This window comes from Moschus berezovskii, chromosome 10, assembly GCF_049115385.1.
Source record: "Moschus berezovskii isolate FMDL1 chromosome 10, NW_MosBer_1.0, whole genome shotgun sequence".
Taxonomy (NCBI): Eukaryota; Metazoa; Chordata; class Mammalia; order Artiodactyla; family Moschidae; genus Moschus; species Moschus berezovskii.
In genome coordinates, this window is record NC_142469.1 from 50,511,231 (window position 1) to 50,530,615 (window position 19,385).

The 19,385-nt window shown below is 37.3% G+C and overlaps 1 protein-coding gene across 1 annotated transcript in view; it reads right to left on the reverse strand.

The window, feature by feature from the left end:
- Positions 1 to 251: 251 nt before the first annotated feature.
- The window catches only part of LOC148776319 (uncharacterized), a 63,374-nt gene continuing 44,240 nt past the window's right edge, over positions 252 to 19,385 (reverse strand). Inside the window, exon 2 of the mRNA XM_088840682.1 lies at positions 252 to 816. Coding sequence (XP_088696808.1) covers positions 806 to 816 — 11 coding nt within the window. The 3' untranslated portion in view covers positions 252 to 805. The remainder of the gene's footprint in view (positions 817 to 19,385) is intronic.

Here is a 19,385-nt window from a genome sequence, read left to right on the forward strand (position 1 = left end):
TTTAGGATGGACTGGTTGGATTTCCTTGCAGTCCAGGGGACTCTCAAGAGTCTTCCCCAACCCACAGTTCAAAAGCATCAATTCTTCAGCGCTCAGCTTTCTTTATAGTCCAATTCTCACATCCATACATGACTACTGGAAAAATCATCGCTTTGAGTAGATGGACCTTTGTTGGCAAAGCAATGTCTCTGCCTTTTAATATGCTGTCTAGGTTGGTCATAACTTTTCTTCCAAGGAGCAAGGGTCTTTTGATTCCATGGCTGCAGTTACCATTTCAGTGATTTTGGAGCCCCCCAAAATAAAGTCTGTCAGTGTTTCCACTCCCCATGAGTGTTTCCACTGCCATGAAGTGATGGGACCAGATGCCATGATCTTAGTTTTCTGAATGTTGAGCTTTAAGCCAAATTTTTCACTCTCATCAAGAGGCTCTTTAGTTCTTCTTCGCCTTCTGCCACAATGGTGATGTCATCTGCATATCTGAGGTTATTGATATTTCTCCCGGCAATCTTACTCCAGCTTGTGCTTCATCCAGTCCAGCATTTCTCATGATGTATTCTGCATACAAGTTAAATAAGCAGTTAAATATACAGCCTTGATGTACTCCTTTCCTGATTTGGAAACAGTCTGTTGTTCCATGTCCAGTTCTAACCGTTGCTTCTTGACCTGCATTCAGATTTCTTAGGAGGCAGGTCAGGTGGTCTGGTATTCCCATCTTTTGAAGAATTTTCCACAGTTTGCTGTGATCCACACAGTCAAAGGCTTTGGCAAAGTCAGTAAAGCAGAAGTAGATGTTTTTCTGGAACTTTCATGCTTTTTCTATGATCCAAAAGGAAAAAACAGAAAAATGTATAAAATAAGATGAACAATATAAAGAAGATCAGATAAATAACAGGTCTTAATGTGTAGCACAGGGAACTATATTCAGTACCCTGTAATAAACCAAAATGGAAAGGAATCTGAAAAGGGATACGTATATATAAAAACAGAAATAACATATGATGCAACAATTCCATTCCTAGGCATATACTCAGAGAAAACCACAATTCAAACAGATACATGCACCCCAATGTTCACTGCAGCACTATTTACAATTGCCAGAACACAGAAGCAACTGAAACAGAGGAATGGATAAAGAAAACGTGCTATATGTGTTGTAAACCTGCTCAGTTGGTAAACCTGCCTGCAATGCAGGAGACCCGGGTTTGATTCCTGGGTTGGGAAGATCCCCTGGAGAAGGAAATGGCAACCCACTCCAGTATTTGTGCCTGGAGAGTTCCATGGACAGAGAAGCCTGGCAGGTTACAGTCCCTGGGGTCACAAAAATCAGACGCGACTTAGTGACAAAACCACCATACTCAGTCATAAAAATGAACAAAAATGCCGTTTGCAGCAACATGAATGGACTGAGAGATTGTCACACTGAGTGAACTAAGACCCAGAAAAACAAATATTATATGATACTGCTTATATGTGGACTCTAAGAAAAAAGGTATAAAGGAACTTAGTCACAAAACAGAAGTAGAGTCAGAGATGTAGATAACAAACTTACGGTTACCAGGCGATACGAGGAAGAGGGATAAACTGGGAGATTGGGATTGACGCATACACACTAATATATATAAAATAGATAACTAATGAGAACCAATTGTTAGCACATAGAACTCTACTCAATACTCTGTAACGACCTGTCTGGGGAAGAAAACCTAAAACACCAACTGGATATATGTATATGCATAACTGATCCACTTTACTGTACACTTGAAACTAACTAGCACATTGTAAGTCAAATATACTTCAATTTTCAAAAAAAGATCATATATTTCTATATGCTATATTTTTTCCTTATAAACCTCAGCTATAAAACACATAGACTGGCTGGGTGGATGAAAACATGTGCGTGTATGCATTTCCACTTACTACATCACTCTACTTAACCCCCCAAATTTTATGCAATTATTTTATATTGTTAGGATCATGTTTCCACATGGCTTGTAATTATAATTATCTTTTATTTTTTGTCTGGCTATTGATTGTGAAAACTGATAAACATCTTTTACTATTGTGATTATATAACTATTATTCATTTAATACCATTGTATCATGATTGGTCAACAGAAAATAATATAATTCTATATCAGTAAAACTATTTAATAGAAAAACCTATAATCACCTTTTAATTCAGATGCACATTAGAATTTTCTTGGAATTTTTTTTAAATTCAAATACCCAGGTATTATTTTTCCTCCAAAGCTCCAGATGTGATTCTATTAAGCAGTCATGTTTAAAAACAACTGGACTAGATGATGCTATTTTACTTTCATCTAGATCATTTCACTTTTTCTATTCATATTCAAGTGTTCCCATTTAGTTTCTGTTTTCCAATTTTTCCATCTCCTTTTTTTTTGTTTGTTTTTCTTTCTCAAGTCTTTATCAAGTAAAGGAAAAAAGTTTTGGTATAAATATGTACAAATAGTATGTGTAATAAATATATATTTTAGAAAATCTATGAATTTTTGCCCAGCTAAAAATTTTGCCATTTTGATTACACTTGTTTGACTAAGAATAGAATGCTAGATTTCTAATTTATATTCACTCAAAACTGACATAGTCCCATTTATTCTGGTATCTATTAGGCTGGTGCAAAAGTAATTTTGCTTTTGCATCGTTGAACTTTGCCATTTGATACTGGAATACATTCTTAAATAAATGTGGTTATGTTATACATCATTTTAATGAGCATTTATTGCTTTATGTTTTTTGTTAATGAATTATTACTTGTGTATTTTATATGTATTTTAGACTATGGATATGATGTTAGACAAAAACAAGTTCAAGCAAATTTCTTATTCAAGTTCAAAATGGGTCATAAAGCATCAGAGACAACTCAACATCAACAATGCATTTGGCTCAAGAACTGCTAATGAATGTACAGTGCAGCAGTGGTTCAAGAAGTTCTGCAAAGTAGAAGCTTTAAGTTGAGGAGTGCAGAGACTAGCCATCAGAAGTTAACAACCATCCGAGAGGATCACTGAAGATGACCTCTCAAAACTACACAAGAAGTTGCCCAAGAACTCAGTGTCAACTATTCTACAGTTGTTTGGCATTTGAAGCAAATTTTAAAGGTGAAAAAGCTCAATATGAGGGTGCCTCATGAGCTGCCGCAAATAAAGAAAATCGTTTTGAAGTGTTGCTTCTCTTCTACACAACAACAACAACTTCTCAATTGAATTGTGACATGCAATGAAAAGTGGATCTTATATGACAACCAGGGATGACAAGCTTAGTGACTGGACCGAGAAGACACTCCAAAACACTTCCCAAAGCCAAACTTGCACCCTAAAAAGGGTCATGGTCACTGTTTGGTGGTTTGCTGCCGGTCTGATCCACTACAGCCTTCTGAATCCCAGTGAAACCATTACCTCTGATAAGTATGCTCAGCACATTGATGAGACACACTGAAAACTGCAATGCCTGCAGCCAGCATTGGCCCAATGCTTCTCCGTGACAACACCTGACCTCATGTCACACAACCAACTTCAAAAGTTGAACGAATTGGGCTACAAAGTTTGGCCTCATCTGCTATATTCACCTGACCTGTCACCAACTGACAACTTTTTCAAAAATCTCAACAACTTTTTGTAGAAAAAAATCCAACCACCAGGATGCAGAAAATGCTTTCTAAGAGTTTGTCAAAACCCAAAGCACAGATTTTTATGCTACAGGAATAAAGAAACTTATTTTTCATTGGCAAAAATGTGTTGATTGTAATGACTCCTATTTTGATTAATAATGATGTGTTTGAGCCTAGTTATAATGAATTAAAATTCAGCATCGAAAACTATAATTACTTTTGCACCAACCTAATAGTATTATTGCTGAAAGTCTAGAAAGCTTATTACCTGAGTGATTTTTTTTTAAGTTGAGTGAGGTTGAAACTTCTATTCCAATTCTGAGAATATAAGAAATACTATGTTGTTTTTTTTAAAAAAAAAAGCTAGTAGAGGTGATGGAATTCCAGTTGAGCTATTTCAAATCCTAAAAAATGATGCTGTTAACGTGCTGCATTCAATATGCTAGCAAATTTGGAAAACTCAGCAGTAGCCACGGGACTGGAAAAGGTCAGTTTTCATTCCAATCCCAAAGAAAGGCAATGCCAAAGAATGTTCAAACTACCACAAAATTGCACTCATTTCATATGCTAGCAAGGTAATGCTCAAAATCCTTCAAGTTAGGCTTCAACAGTATGTGAACCAAGAACTTCCAGATGTACAAGCTGATTTTAGAAAAGGCAGAGGAAGCAGAAATCAAATTGCCAACATCTGTTGGATCATAGAAAAAGCAAGGGAATCCTAGAAAAACATCTACTTCTGATGTAGTTCCATTTATTCTGGCATCTATGAGGTTAGTGCTAAAGTAACTTCTGCTTCATTGATTACACTAAAGTCTTTGTGTGAATCACAATAAACTATGGAAAATTCTTAAAGAGATAGGAATACCAGACTACCTTACCTGCCTCCTGAGAAATCTGTATGAAGGTCAAGAAGCAACAGTTAGAACTGGACAAGGAACAATGGTTCAAAATTGGGAAAGAAGTACATCAAGGCTTTATTGTCACCCTGCTTATTTAACTTATATGCAGAGTACATCATGGGAAATGCCAGGATAGATGAAGCACAAGCTGGAATCAAGATTGCTAGGAGAAATACCAATAACCTCAGATATGCAAATTACACCACCTTAATGGCAGAGAGTGAAGAGGAACTAAAGAGCCTCTTGATGAAGGTGAAAGATGAGAGTGAAAAAGCTGGCTTAAAACTCAACATTCAAAAAACTAAGATTATGGCATCTGGTCCCATCATTTCATGGCAAGTAGATGGGTAAAAAAATGGAAATAGTGAAAGACTTTATTTTCTTAGTCTCCAAAATCACTACGGACGATGACTGAAGTCATGAAATTAAAAGATGCTTGCGGCTTGGAAGAAAAGCTATGATAAATCTAGACAGTGTATTAAAAAGCAGACACATCACTTTGTTGACAAATGTCCATATAGAAAAAGCTTTGGTTTTTCCAGTAGTCATGTACGGATTTGAGAGTTGGATCTTATAGAAGGCGGAGAGCTGAAGAATTGATGCTTTTGAATGATGGTGCTGGAGAAGACTCTTTAGGGTCCCTTGGACAGGAAGGAGATCAAACCAGTCTATCCTAAAAGAAATCAACTCTGAATATTCATTGGAAGGACTGATGCTGAAGTTGAAGCACCAATGCTTTGGCCACCTGATGCAAAGATCAGACTCACTGGAAAGGATCCTGATGCTGGGGAAGATTGAGGGCAGGAGAAGAGGCGACAGAGGAGAAGACGGTTAGATTGCATCATTGACTCAATGGACATGAGTTTGAGCAAACTCTGGGAGATAGTGAAGGACAGAGAAGCCTGGCTTGCTGCAGTCCATAAAGTTGCAAAGAGTCAGACACAACTAAGTAACAACAACAACAACAAAAGAACCACAGGAAATTAACATATGATACAGTATTACTAACTAAAGTACAGATTTTGTTCAAATTTCACAAAATTTTATGTTAGTGTCCATTATTTGTTATCCTACCTTATTCAAGAATCCATATTGTATTTAGTAGCATTGAGCCACTTCAGCTGCATGCAACAAATTCTGATAAATTCTGTTTTCATTTTTATTCTGTTATGAATATTTTCTAATTTTCCTTGTTACAGCTTCTTAGGTATCTAATTTTTAATTTTGTATCTTAGGTATCTAAGAAGCTGTAACAAGGAAAATTAGAAAATATTCATAACAGAATAAAAATGAAAAGATATACCCATTAATTTTAATTTTTAATTACATAGGGTTAACAAAGTATCTTTGATATTAATCTCTCATTTTGATATTAATTTCTCATTTAAATGCTTTCTTCTCTGCAATCACCCTCTGTGTTTTTTCAGTTTTTTAACTTTATTGAGGCTTTTAATAACTAAGTTTAGGATCTCTCTTAGTAAATGTCACATTGCACTTGAAAATATGTGGATTATTTTCAAATATCTTTTGATATTGATTTTTAATATAATTCCACAGTGGTAAGAGAACAGAGAACAGACTCTGTATGATTCCAATACTTTTAGATCATGAAATCTCTGCACCTTGTTTTAAATTCCTGGATATTTTCCAGTGTCTCCTGGTTTATAGTCTATGGGAACTTAAGTAGAATCTGTAAGCTGCTGTTTTATGAAAATTGTATGAATTTTAATTATGTTGAATTGGTTCATAATGCTTTTCAGGCCTACTATATCCTTCTACTTTTCTATCTATTCATTTATTAATTTTTAAAAATTTATTTAATTGAAGGATAATTTCATTCTATTAATTTTGATAGCTTGCTATTGAAACTCCAACTGTCTTAATTTATCTACTTAAAAAATAATTGTAATATAGAGTGGAACTCTATGTAACTTTGTTCTGTATTTTTCAAGTTGTTTGTAAATGTTTTATTGTACTTTCATAATTTAAAAATGAAAGAAAAAACTCAGCTATATAATAGTCTATGATGTGGATAATAATAAAAATAATAATGATGACATAGCTTACGATATCCACCTTGGATTTTACAGACTCTTTGAAATGGTCCCTAAAGTATGAGCAACAAAGGGAAAAATAAACATCAAAATTAAAACTATGTGCATCAAATGACACTATCAAGAAAGTGAAAAACAAACAACCCACAGAAAGGGAAAATATACTTAAAAACCATATATCTGATAGGAGTCATCCAGCATCCAGAATATATAAAGAATCCTTACAATTCAACAACAAAAAGACAAACAACTGAATTTAAATATAAGCAAAGGATTAGCAGACATTTCTCTAAAACAGATATACAAATGGCCAACATATATATGAAAAGATGTTCAATATCATTAGTCACTGGATCAAATCAAACAAATCAAAACAATAAGATATACTCCATACCCAAGAGGATAGTTGTACTTTTTAAAAAATGAAAAACAAGAAATAATTAGTGTTGTCAGGAATGTAGAGAAATAGGAACCCTTGGACTTTGTTTGTAGAAATGTAAAATGGTATAGCTGCTATGGAAAGCAGGTTGGCAGTTTCTCAAAAAGTGAAACATAGAACTACCATATGACCCAGCAATTCTTCTCCTAAATGTAGACCCAAAAGAATTGAAAACAGATATTCAAACAAAAACTTATGCACAAATGTTCATTGGGGCTATTCATATTAGTTGAGAGGTAGAAATTACCCACATCTTCATCAACTGGGTAAACTGATAAACAAACTGCAGCATAACCATTCAATGGAGCATTATTCAGCCATAAAAATGAATGAAGTACTGACATATGCTATACCATGGATTAACCTCAAAACATGCAAAATGAAAGAAAGCAGATATACAGGTCACATACTGTATGAATCCATTTACATGCAATATCCATCACAGGTAAATCCATACTGAAGAAATCAGATGGGTGGTTACTGGGAGCTAAGAGATGGGAGAATTGGGGAGTGACTGCTTTATGAGTATGGGGTGCCAATACCCCTATCTTTAGGGTTATGAAAATATCTTAGAATTTGATAGAGATGGTGGCTGTATAATACTGTCAATGTATTAAATCCCACTAAACTGTACTCTTGACAATAGTTAACTTTCTGTTATGGGTATTTTACCTTGGTTTTTAAAAGTATGATGTAGAAAACACAGTAGCCTTTGACAATGACTTTATAAATGTCCATTTGCTGACAGATATTTTCATGATCTTCATTAAGTAATAAAACAGTAATTTAGGCAGACGCGGGAGACGCCCGGCTCCGGCGCAACCGACCACGTGCAGAATTGTGGCTGAGATGAGCTACCCCGCGCCCAGGGTTAGGGCGGTGGCCGAGAGGAGCTGTACCACGTTCAGGAGGCGGTGGCTGCTTGGGCACCGGAGGGCCGAGAGGAGCTGATCTACATTCAAAGCAGGAGGCGCGGCCTTGAGGAGATACCCGTCGTCCAAGGTAAGGTACAGTGGCTGCACCTTGCTGGAGCAGTGGGAAGAGATACTCCACGACCAAGTGGAATATAAGAATCCAGTGTTCTGGGGAGGAAGGAACAAGATGGCGGAGGGATAAGATGGCAAGACCACTTTCTCCCCTACAAATTCATCAAAAGAACATTTGAACGCGGAGTAAAGTCCACAAAACAACTTCTGAATACTGGCAGAGGACATCAGGCTCCCAGAAAAGCAGCCCATTGTCTTCTAAAGGAGAGAGAAGAAATCCAGCTCCACCCACCAGAACACCGACACATGCTTCCCTAACCAGGGAACCCGGACAAGTCACCCGTCCAACCCCACACACAGCGAAGAAACTACGTAATAAAGAGAACTCCAAAAACTGCAAGAAGAGGGAAAGGCCACCCCAAGCAAAGCAATATAAGCAAGATGAAGAGACAGAGAAATACCCATCAAGTAAAGCAACAAGATAATTGCCCACCAACACAAACAAAAGAAGAAGATATAGGGAATTTACCTGATAAAGAATTTCAAATTTTGATGGTGAAAATGATTCAAAATCTTGAAAGCAAAATGGAGTTACAGATAAATAACCTGGAGAAAAGGATTGAGAAGATGGAAGAAAGATTTAATAAGGACTTAGAAGAAATAAAAAAGAGTCAATATACAATGAATAATGCAATAGATGAGATCAGAAACACTCTGGAGGGAACAAACAGTAGAATAACAGAGGCAGAAGACAGGATAAGCGAACTAGAAGATAGAATTGTAGAAATAAATGAAACAGAGAGGAAAAAAGAAAAACGAATTAAAAGAAATGAGGACAATATTAGAGACCTCTGGGACAATGTTAAACGCTCCAACATTCGAATCATAGGAGTCCCAGAAGAAGAAGACAAAAAGAAAGACCATGAGAGAATACTTGAGGAGATAATAGTTGAAAACTTCCCTAAAATGGGGAAAGAAATAATCACCCAAGTCCAAGAAACCCAGAGAGTCCCCAACAGGATAAACCCAAGGCGAAATACTCCAAGACACATATTAATCAAATTAACAAAGATCAAACACAAAGAACAAATATTAAAAGCAGCAAGGGAAAAGCAGCAAATAACACATAAGGGGATTCCCATAAGGATAACAGCTGATCTTTCAATAGAAACTCTTCAGGCCAGAAGGGAGTGGCAAGACATACTTAAAGTGATGAAAGAAAATACCCTACAGCCCAGATTACTATACCCAGCAAGGATCTCATTCAAATATGAAGGAGAAATCAAAAGCTTTACAGACAAGCAAAAGCTGAGGGAATTCAGCATCACCAAACCAGCTCTCCAACAAATGCTAAAGGATCTTCTCTAGACAGGAAACACAGAAAGAGTGTATAAACTTGAACCCAAAGCAATAAAGAAAACGGCTACGGGATCGTACTTATCAATAATTACCTTAAACGTAAATGGGTTGAAATTTTCAAAAAGGCTAGGAAACAATTCTCATAGCCATCAATAGTTCAGTGTTGAGTTCATGAATAGTTTTTAAAGTTTGGGACAAACTGTAGTATTTGCTATTTGAAGTACTATTTGTAATTGGCATATTACGATGTAACATTGGTCTTCATTTCCATCTTAAAACGCCTAAAAATGCCTAACAGGTTTTTAGATTTGTGAATTTTAGTTGAAATGTATTTTACGATGTTACTAAACCTGCAGAAATATTGAAATATTTCAGAGAATTATTCACTGTACATTTAATTTATTTTATTTATAAAAGTTATGAACTGTAGAAAGTTTTACTTGTTGGGTCAAATGCTTGTTGCTTCAAATGCTTGTTGCATTTGAAGTGCTAGTTACAAGAAAATCAAATACCTTCAATGTATAAATGCTATTAAGTTTTTAAAGGACTCTGGAGTATAAGTAAGTTTGTTTAAAGAAATTTAGTCTGTTCAACTTGAAAAAAATAAATAAATAAAATTGGAAAAAAAAAAAAAGAAAATAGTAAGAAGCTACTGTATAGCACAGGGAACTCTACTTAACACTTTATAATATCTTATATGGGAAAGGAATCTGATAAAGAGTGGACATATGTAAATGTATAACTGATTCACTTTGCTATATAGCAGAAAGTAACAACACAACATTGTAAATCAACTATATTCCAATGAAAAATGTTTTTTAAAGTCAAAATCTTAAAAGAAATAAAAATTTCTGATTATCAAAAAAATAAAAATAAAACAGTAATTTATTTTATTAAAAATAAAGTTAAATTTTCAAAATTATTAATAAAAAAAGCAAAACAGGACGAGGAAACAAAAGAGCAAAAGAAACATGGAGAGAGAGAATGAGAGCCAGCAAAAATGAGAAAGGGAGGGAAGGGAAAAGAGGAGGAAGAACAGAGGAGAAAAGGAGAAAAGAAATAGAGCTAGAGCTCTGTTAAAGTCGGGTGACATCAAGTGTCCGTGGCACCTGTATAGAAAGCCCTAGAACAGCTGGTAGGAATGTGGGCTGCACAGACATGTTGGAGAACAACCAGTCAACAGTTAACAAAATTATAACGGACATACACAGTACTGTTCAGCATGCCAACTACGGTTAATAATCAGTTCAGTTCAGTCGCTCAGTCGTGTCCGACTCTTTGTGACCCCATGAACTGCAGCAGGCCAGGTCTCCCTGTCCATCACCGACTCCCACAGTTCACCTAAACCCATGTCCTTTGAGTCCATGATGCCATCCAACCATCTCATCCTCTGTCGCCCCCTTCTCCTCCTGCCCTCAATCTTTCCCAGCATCAGGGCCTTTTCAAATGAGTCAGCTCTTCGCGTGAGGTGGCCAAAGTATTGGAGTTTCAGCTTTAGCATCAGTCCTTTCAATGAACACCCAGGACTGATCTCCTTTAGGATGGACTGGTTGGATCTCCTTGCAGTCCAAGGGACTCTCAAGAGTCTTCTCCAACACCACAGTTCAAAAGCATCAATTCTTCAGCCATCAGCCTTCTTTATAGTCCAGCTCTCACATCCATACATGATTCCTGGAAAAACCATAGCTTTGAAGATGGACCTTTGTTGGCAAAGTAATATTTCTGTTTTTTAGTATGCTGTCTAGTTTCGTCATAACTTTTCTTCCAAGGAGTAAACATATTTTAATTTCATGGCTGCAATCACCATCTTCACCATTTTGGAGCCCCGAAAAATAAAGTCTCTCACTGTTTCCATTATTTCCCCATCTATTTGCCACGAAGTGATGGGGTCAAATGCCACGATCTTAGTTTTCTGAATGTTGAGTTTTAAGCCAACTTTTTCACTCTCCTCTTTTACTTTCATCAAGAAGTTCTTTAGTTCTTCTTCACTTTCTGCCATAAGGGTGGTGTCATCTGCATATCTGAGGTTACTTATATTTCCCGTGGCAATATTGATACAGCTTGTGCTTTGTCCAGCCTGGCATTTCACATATAAGCTAAACAAGCAGGGTGACAATATACAGCCTTGATGTACTCCTTTCTCTATTTGGAACCAGTCTGTTGTTCCATGTCCAGTTCTAACTGTTGTTTCTTGACCTGCATACAGATTTCTCAGGAGACATGTCAGGTGGTCAGGTCCCATCTCTTTAAGAATTTTCCACAGTGTGTTGTGATCCACACAGTCAAAGGCTTTGGCATAGTCAATAAAGCAGAAGTAGATGTTTTTCTGAAAATCTCTGGCTTTTTTGATGATCCAACAAATGTTGGCAATTTGATCTCTGGTTACAGTGCCTTTTCTAAATCCAGCTTGGACCTCTGGACGTTCCATTGTCACCTCCTGTTGAAGCCTGGCTTGGAGAATTTTGAGCATTATTTTGATAGCATGTGAGATGAGTGCAATTGTGTGGTAGTTGGAGCATTCTTTGGCATTGCCTTTCTTTGTGTTGGAATGAAAACTGATCTTTTCCAGTCCTGTGGCCACTGCTGAGTTTTCCAAATTTGCTGGCATATTGAGTACAACACTTTCACAGCATCATCTTTCAGGATTTGAAATAGCTCAACTGGAATTCCATCACCTCCAGTAGCTTTGTTCATTGTGATGCTTCCTAAGGCCCACTTGAATTAACATTCTAGGATGTCTGGCTCTAGGTGAGTGATCACACTATCATGGTCATCTGGGTCACGAAGGTCTTTTTTGTATAATTCTTCTGTGTTCTTGCCATCTCTTCTTAATATCTTCTGCTTCTCTTAGGTCCATACCATTTCTGTCCTTTATTGTGCCCATCTTTGCATGAAATATTTCCTTGGTATCTCTAATTTTCTTGAAGAGATCTCTAGTCTTTTCCATTCTATTGTTTTCCTCTGTTTCTTTGCACTGATCACTGAGGAAGGCTTTCTTATCTCTCCATGCTATTCTTTGGAACTGTGCATTCAAATGGGTATATCTTTCCTTTTCTCCTTTGCCTTTTGTGTCTTTTCTTTTCTCAGTTATTTGTAAGGCCTCGTCAGACAACCATTTTGCCTTTTTGCATTTCTTTTTCTTGGGGATGGTCTTGATCACTGCCTCCTGTACAATGTCACGAACCTCTGTCCATAGTCCTTCAGCACTCTCTCTATCAGATCTAGTCCCTTAAATCTATTTCTCACTTCCACTGTATAATCGTAAGGGATTTGATTTAGGTCATACCTGAATGGTCCAGTGGTTTTCCCCACTTTCTTCAATTTCAGTCTGAATTTGGCAATAAGGAGTTCATGATCTGAGCCACAGTCAGCTCCAGGTCTTGTTTTTGCTGACTGTATAGAGCTTCTCCATCTTTGGCTGCAAAGAATATAGTCAATCTGATTTCGGTGTTGACAATCTGGTGATGTCCATGTGTAGAGTCTTCTCTTGTATTGTTGGAAGAGGGTGTTTGCTGTGACCAGTGCGTTCTCTTGGCAAAATTCTGTTAGCCTTTGACTTGCTTCATTTTGTACTCCAAGGCCAAATTTGCCAGTTACTCTAGGTATTTCTTGACTTTCTATTTTTGCATTCCAGTCCCTTATGATGAAAAGGACATCTTTTTTGGATGTTAGTTCTAAAAGGTCTTGTAGGTCTTCATAGATCTTTACAGCTTTTTCATCATTACTGGTCGGGGCATAGATTTGGATTACTGTGACATTGAATGGTTTGTCTTGGAATCAACAGAGATCATTCTGTCATTTTTGAGACTGAGTACCACTGCATTTTGGACTCTTTTGTTGACTATGATGGCTACTCTCTCTATTTCTTCTAAGGAATTTTTGCCCACAGTAGCAGATATAAAGGTCATGTAAGTTAAATTCACCTGTTCCAGTCCATTTTAGTTCACTGATTCTTAAAATGTTGATGTTCACTCTTGCCATCTCCTGTTTGACCACTTAAAATTTGCCTTGATTCATTGACCTAACATTCTATGAATAATACTGGTTAATACATGGTTAATAATACCGTACTCCATATTTGAAAGTTGTTAAGAGAGTAAATCTTAACTCATTACTTGGAAAGATTCCCTGGAGAAGGGAAAGGCTACCCACTCCAGTATTCTAGCCTGGAGAATTTCATGCACAGTCCATGAGGTCACAAAGAGTCGGACATGACTGAGTGACTTTCACTTTCTTCATTACAAGAAGACAAAATTTTGTAACTCTGTATGGTGACAGATGTTAACTAGCCTTATTAGGGTGATCATTTCACAATGCCTACAGATATTAAACAATTAAGTTGTACACCTGAAATTAATATAATGTTGTATGTCAATTACAACTCAATACAAAGAATAAAAAATAAAAATAAAATGGACGCACTCAGAGTTTCACCTCTGGTATCTAATCTGCCTAAGGAAGTTCATTACACATGTACTGACAGAATCATGGTTTTTGCATTTGCTTACATCAGAACATCAGAAACAATCTAAACAGTTAAACAGATGAATACATTGTGATATACTAATAATAGGATGACAGCATGCAGTACTTTAAGAGTAATTATATATATTTCACATATAAAACCATATATAAAAAAATATAAATGAATATATATGAAATATATATGAAAAAAGAAATGAGTCTAGTTCTAGTCTGAAAAAGATAGCTGATGAAAGAAATTTTATATCACACAATATATTGACTACATTAGTAAATGACATATTAATGTATTGCTCATGTGATAAAAGTTTATCTTAATAAAAGAAAAGAAAACAAGAGCATCTTTTCATGTGCCCATTGGCAGCCGTGCGCATGTCCTATTTGGAAAAATGTCTATTCAGTTCATCTGCTCCATTTGTTAATCGGGTTTTTTTTTGATGTTGCCGCTGCGATGTATGAGTTGTTTGCATACGTTGGATATTAACTCATTATCTGTCATATCATTGGCAAATATTTTCTCCCATTCAGTAGGTTGCCTTTTCATTTCCTCGATGTTCTACTTTGCTGTGCAAAAGCTTTTACATAATCATCAGAGAAATGCAAATCAAAACCACAATGAGGGACTTTCTTGGTGGTCCAGTGACTAAGATTCTATGTTCCTGATACAGGGTGCCCAAGTTTGAGCCCTGGTCAGGGAACTAGATCCCACATGCCACAACTAAGAGTTTGCATGCCACAGCTAAAGATCAAAGATCCTACATTCCCTAACTAAGACCTGGTGCAGCCAAATAAATATATAAAAAAAAAAACTACAATGGGATATTACCTCACACCTGTGAGAATTGCTATTTTCAAAAAGAACACAACAAATGTTGGCAAGGATGTGGAGAAAAGGGAACCCTCCTACACTGTTTGTGGGAATGTAAATTGGTGCAGCCAGTATGTAAAATAATATGGAGATTTCTCAGAAAACTAAAATATAACTATCATATGACCTAGCAATTCCACTCCTGGGCATTTATCTGAAAAACAAAAACACTAATTCAAAAAGATACATGCACCCCAATGTTCACAGCAGCATTATTTATAACTACCAAGATATGGAAGCAACCCAAGTGTCCATCAACAGATGAATGGATAGAGAAGGTATGGTGTATATAGATACACAATAGAATACTAGTTAGTCATTTTAAAAAATGAAATATTGCCATTTGCAGCAACTAAGTCCTATGGATGGACTTAGACAGCTTATGCTAAGTGAAATAAGTCAGACAGAGAAAGACAAATACTGTATGATATAACTAAATGTGGAATCTAAAAAATAAAGCAAATTAGTGACTATAACAAAATATAAGCAGACTCACAGATAGAGCACAAACCAGTGGTTATCAATGGGGAGAGAGTCAATATAGGGGGTTCGGGAGTTAAGAGGTACAAACAATTAGGTATAAAATAAGAACACAAGGATATGTTGTATAAATCAGGGAACATAGCCAACATTTTACAATAACTATGAATGGAGTATAACCTTTAAAATTGTTAATCACTATATTGTACACTTGTAATTCATACAATATTGTATAGCAATTATAAATAAATAAAAATTGGGGATACAGAGAAACAGAGTTATGAAGAAATATATAGAGATTAAAAAATGAAAGAAGCATGGAAGAAAGAAGAAAACAGGGAAGAAACAGAGGGAGGGAGGAAGGAGGAAGGAAGGGGTTGGTGAGTAAGCCCACCTAAATTCATATATGGAAGTTGATCTAATAAGCAAGCAAGTACACTCAATTAAATGAAACCTGGTTTAGTACTTAACTGTTTTCAGCTCTTTACATAAGCATTCTTCACATTGCAGTTGCAACTTCAGTTGTGCAAGCCGAGTTGACCGTATTTGTCCTGCCCTAGAGGTTTAGTAGAGACTAACAAGGCTGTGGCGGAGAAGGAAATGGCAAGCCACTCCAGTACTCTTGCCTAAAAAACCCCATGGGTGGAGGAGCCTGGTGGGCTGCAGTCCGTGGGGTCGCTAAGGGTTGGACACGACTGAGCGACTTCACTTTCACTTTTCACTTTCACACATTGGAGAAGGAAATGGCAACCCACTCCAGTGTTCTTGCCTGGAGAATCCCAGGGACGGGGGAGCCTGGTGGGCTTCCGTCTATGGGGTCACACAGAGTCGGACACGACTGAAGTGACTTAGCAGCAGCAGCAAAAGCAACAAGGCTGTGGACTTTAGACACACAATCTTTGAAGCAGAAATCCAGATGGAAGTCCCAGAGAGTCCTAGACCTAAGGCTGATGCATGGGGCACCACTTCTTTTTTTTCCATTGGTTTTTTTAATTGAAGGATAACTGCTTTACAATATTGTGTTGGCTTCTGCTGTACAACAACATGAGCCAGTCATAGCTCTCTCTCTCTCTATGTATATATATATATATATCCCCTCCCTCCTGAGCCTCCCTCCCACCCCCTCATCCCACCTCTCTAGGTCATCACAGAGTGCCAGGCTAGGCTCCCTGTGCTATATAACAGCTTCCCACCAGCTATCTGTTTTATACATGATAGTAGTGCATATATGTCAATGCTGCTTTCTCAATTCATCTCATCCTCACCTTTCCCTGCTGTGTCCACAAGTCTGTTCTTAATGTCTGTATCTCCATTCCTTCCCCACAGACAGGTTAATCAGTACCATTTTTCTAGATTCCATGTAGTTGCATTAATATATGATATTTGTTTCTCTCTGACTTATTTCACTCTGTGTAATAGGCTCTAGGTTAAATCACCTTAATACAACTGACTCAAATCCATTCCTTTTTACGGCTGAGAAATATTCCATTGTATATATGTATACATACACATGTATACATTTCCCAGGTGGTGCCAGCGGTAAAGAAACTGCCTCCCAATACAGGAGATGCAAGAGATGCCGGTTCAATCTCTGGGTGAGGAAGATCTCCTGGAGTAGGAAATGGCAACCCACTCCAGTATTCTTGTTGGGAAAATTCCATGGACAGAAGAGCCTGGTGGGCTATAGTCCGCAGGGTTGCAAAGAGTTGGACACGACTGAGGAACTGTGCACCGCAACTTCTTTATCCATCCATCTGTTGAGAGACATCGACATTGCTTCCATGTCCTGGCTATTGTAAATAGTGCTGCAGTGAAGATGTGTCTTTTTGAATTGTGGTTTCCTCAGGTATATGCTGAGTAGTGGGACTGCTGGGTCATATGGTAGTTTATATTCCTAGTTTTTTAAGGAATCTCCATAGCGGCTGTATCAATTTACATTTCCACCACAAGATGGTTTCCTTTTCTCCACATCCTCTCCAGCAATAAAAAAGCATCTTTATTATTTGTAGATTTTTTGATAATTAGCCATTCTGACTGGTGTGATGTGATGCCTCATTGAAGTTCATTAGAGTTTTTGTCTCATGACTTTACAATGAAAATCAAGGTAGAGACATATATGTGAAGGAGTAAGAAAGAAAAATATTAGAATGCAACGGGACAGCAATATTTAATACAAAGTTTATCAAAGAAGAAACTATACTTTATTATTAATATGTTAAATAACTGAACCACACAAACAAGCTATATTAGTTACTAAAAACTTAATGACTTGAAATAACTGACAATTATTATCTCACATTTTTGGTGGGTCAGGAGTCCAGACAAGGCTTAACTGGGTCCTCTGCTTAGGGTTTTGGGCTTTACAAACTCAAAATTAAGGTATGCTCTGGTCTGCATTCTCATCAGGAGGATTGAGTGGGGAAGAACATTTCTAAGGTCACTTAGATGTCTGACAGAATTCGTTTCCCTGGGCTTGCAGTACCCCAGGGCGCTAGCTTCTTTCTGGCTGGAGGCTGCTGCTAGAGGTCATCTACAATCCCTTGACTAGTGGGCTTTCCCAGCATGGCTATTTACTTCATCAAGCCAGATCAGATGGTCTCTAGAGAGAGTTGGCTAGCAAGACCAAGTTTTTGTAATGTAATGTAGTCACAAGAGTGACATCTATCACCTATGCTATATTTATTGCTTTACAAGCAAGTCACAGGTCCCAGATGCACTCAAGGGGAGGGGGGGTCCCAAAAGGTGTGAATGCCAGGAAACAGCAGGAATTCATGGAGCCACCTTACAATCTATTGAACTATCATATCTTTTGCTGCTTTGGAATTTTTAAGTTAAAAATGACCATGAATATAATCCTTAAAAAATGTAACATATAATACTAAATAAGAAGTAAAGTCTAAACTCAGAATATGATAAGGACAGAGTAAATAGACAAAGTAGGTGATTAAAGAGCTAACCACACTAGAAGATTGTAAGTAGAAATAAATATGGGCGACCCCTGTAGTAATGATCACTCAAGGAAGCAGGATGACTTAACCAGAAAACCAAGCAGGCTTTGCTTGCTTAGCAACAAAACCATGGAAGAGAAGCATGAGACATAACAAAAAAAACAATGGTGGCATGAGACCCACATCCTGCCCAGTGAGCTCAGTAAGTAGATGATCCATAGAACATGCTTTCTGCACATATAATAGCAATTTATGGAAAGGTGACATTTCAAAGTGAAAGACGCCCATTGTACTAAGACTTGAAATAATTTTTCCATTACTGCCATGACAGTCCTAGCTTGACCACATAGGGACAAAAAGACTTCCTTGCCCAACCTGGGGGAGGAGCTAATGATGCAAGCATGATGCCTACTTAAGAACAAGGGAGAGATGTATAGAACAGTCTTTGGGACTCTATGGGAGAGGGTGAGGGTGGGATGATTTGGGAGAATGGCATTGAAACACGTATGTTGTCATATGTGAAACAAATCACTAGTTCAGGGTCAATGCATGTTATAGGATGCTCGGGGCTGGCATGCAGGGATGACCCAGAGGGAGGATAAAGGGAGGAGGGAGGTGGGAGGGCGGTTCAGGAGGGGGAACTTTGTAAACCCGGGGCAAATTCATATCAATGTATGGCAAAACCAACCAATATAATATTGTAAAATAATTTGCCTCCAATAAAAAATAAATTAATTACCTAAAAAAAACACAATAAAAAAAAAAAAAGAACAAGGGAGAGGGTTGTCTTTCCCCCTTATCTATTTTTCCTGATTATAAAACTGTAGCCCACTAAGTTCTCAGTTCTCTCTCACCTGCCCACTGATAAGCCTCACAAGCGTCCTATCACCTCTTACCTATCACTTTGCCTATTGATGAATTCTTTTTGTGCTGGGACATAAAGGACTGCAGCTCCCTGGAACCTCCTGAAATGCCCCTTAGCAGTTTCAAATACATCTGATGTCAAACCTCGTGACCTTATTTCCCCAGCCATATCCAATTTAAACTGGATTTCCAACATTACTGAGTAAATCTCTAGAATGAAGCATAATAGCAAAGGCCTGGAACACGTGTGGTTTCTAGCCCCATATAGGGTATAGGAATATGGGTACTTTTTGCCCCTCAGTCCTAGTATCCAATAAAAGAGGCTAATTTTTACCATTTATATTACTTTAATGGTTATTCTAGGGACCAAAAGAG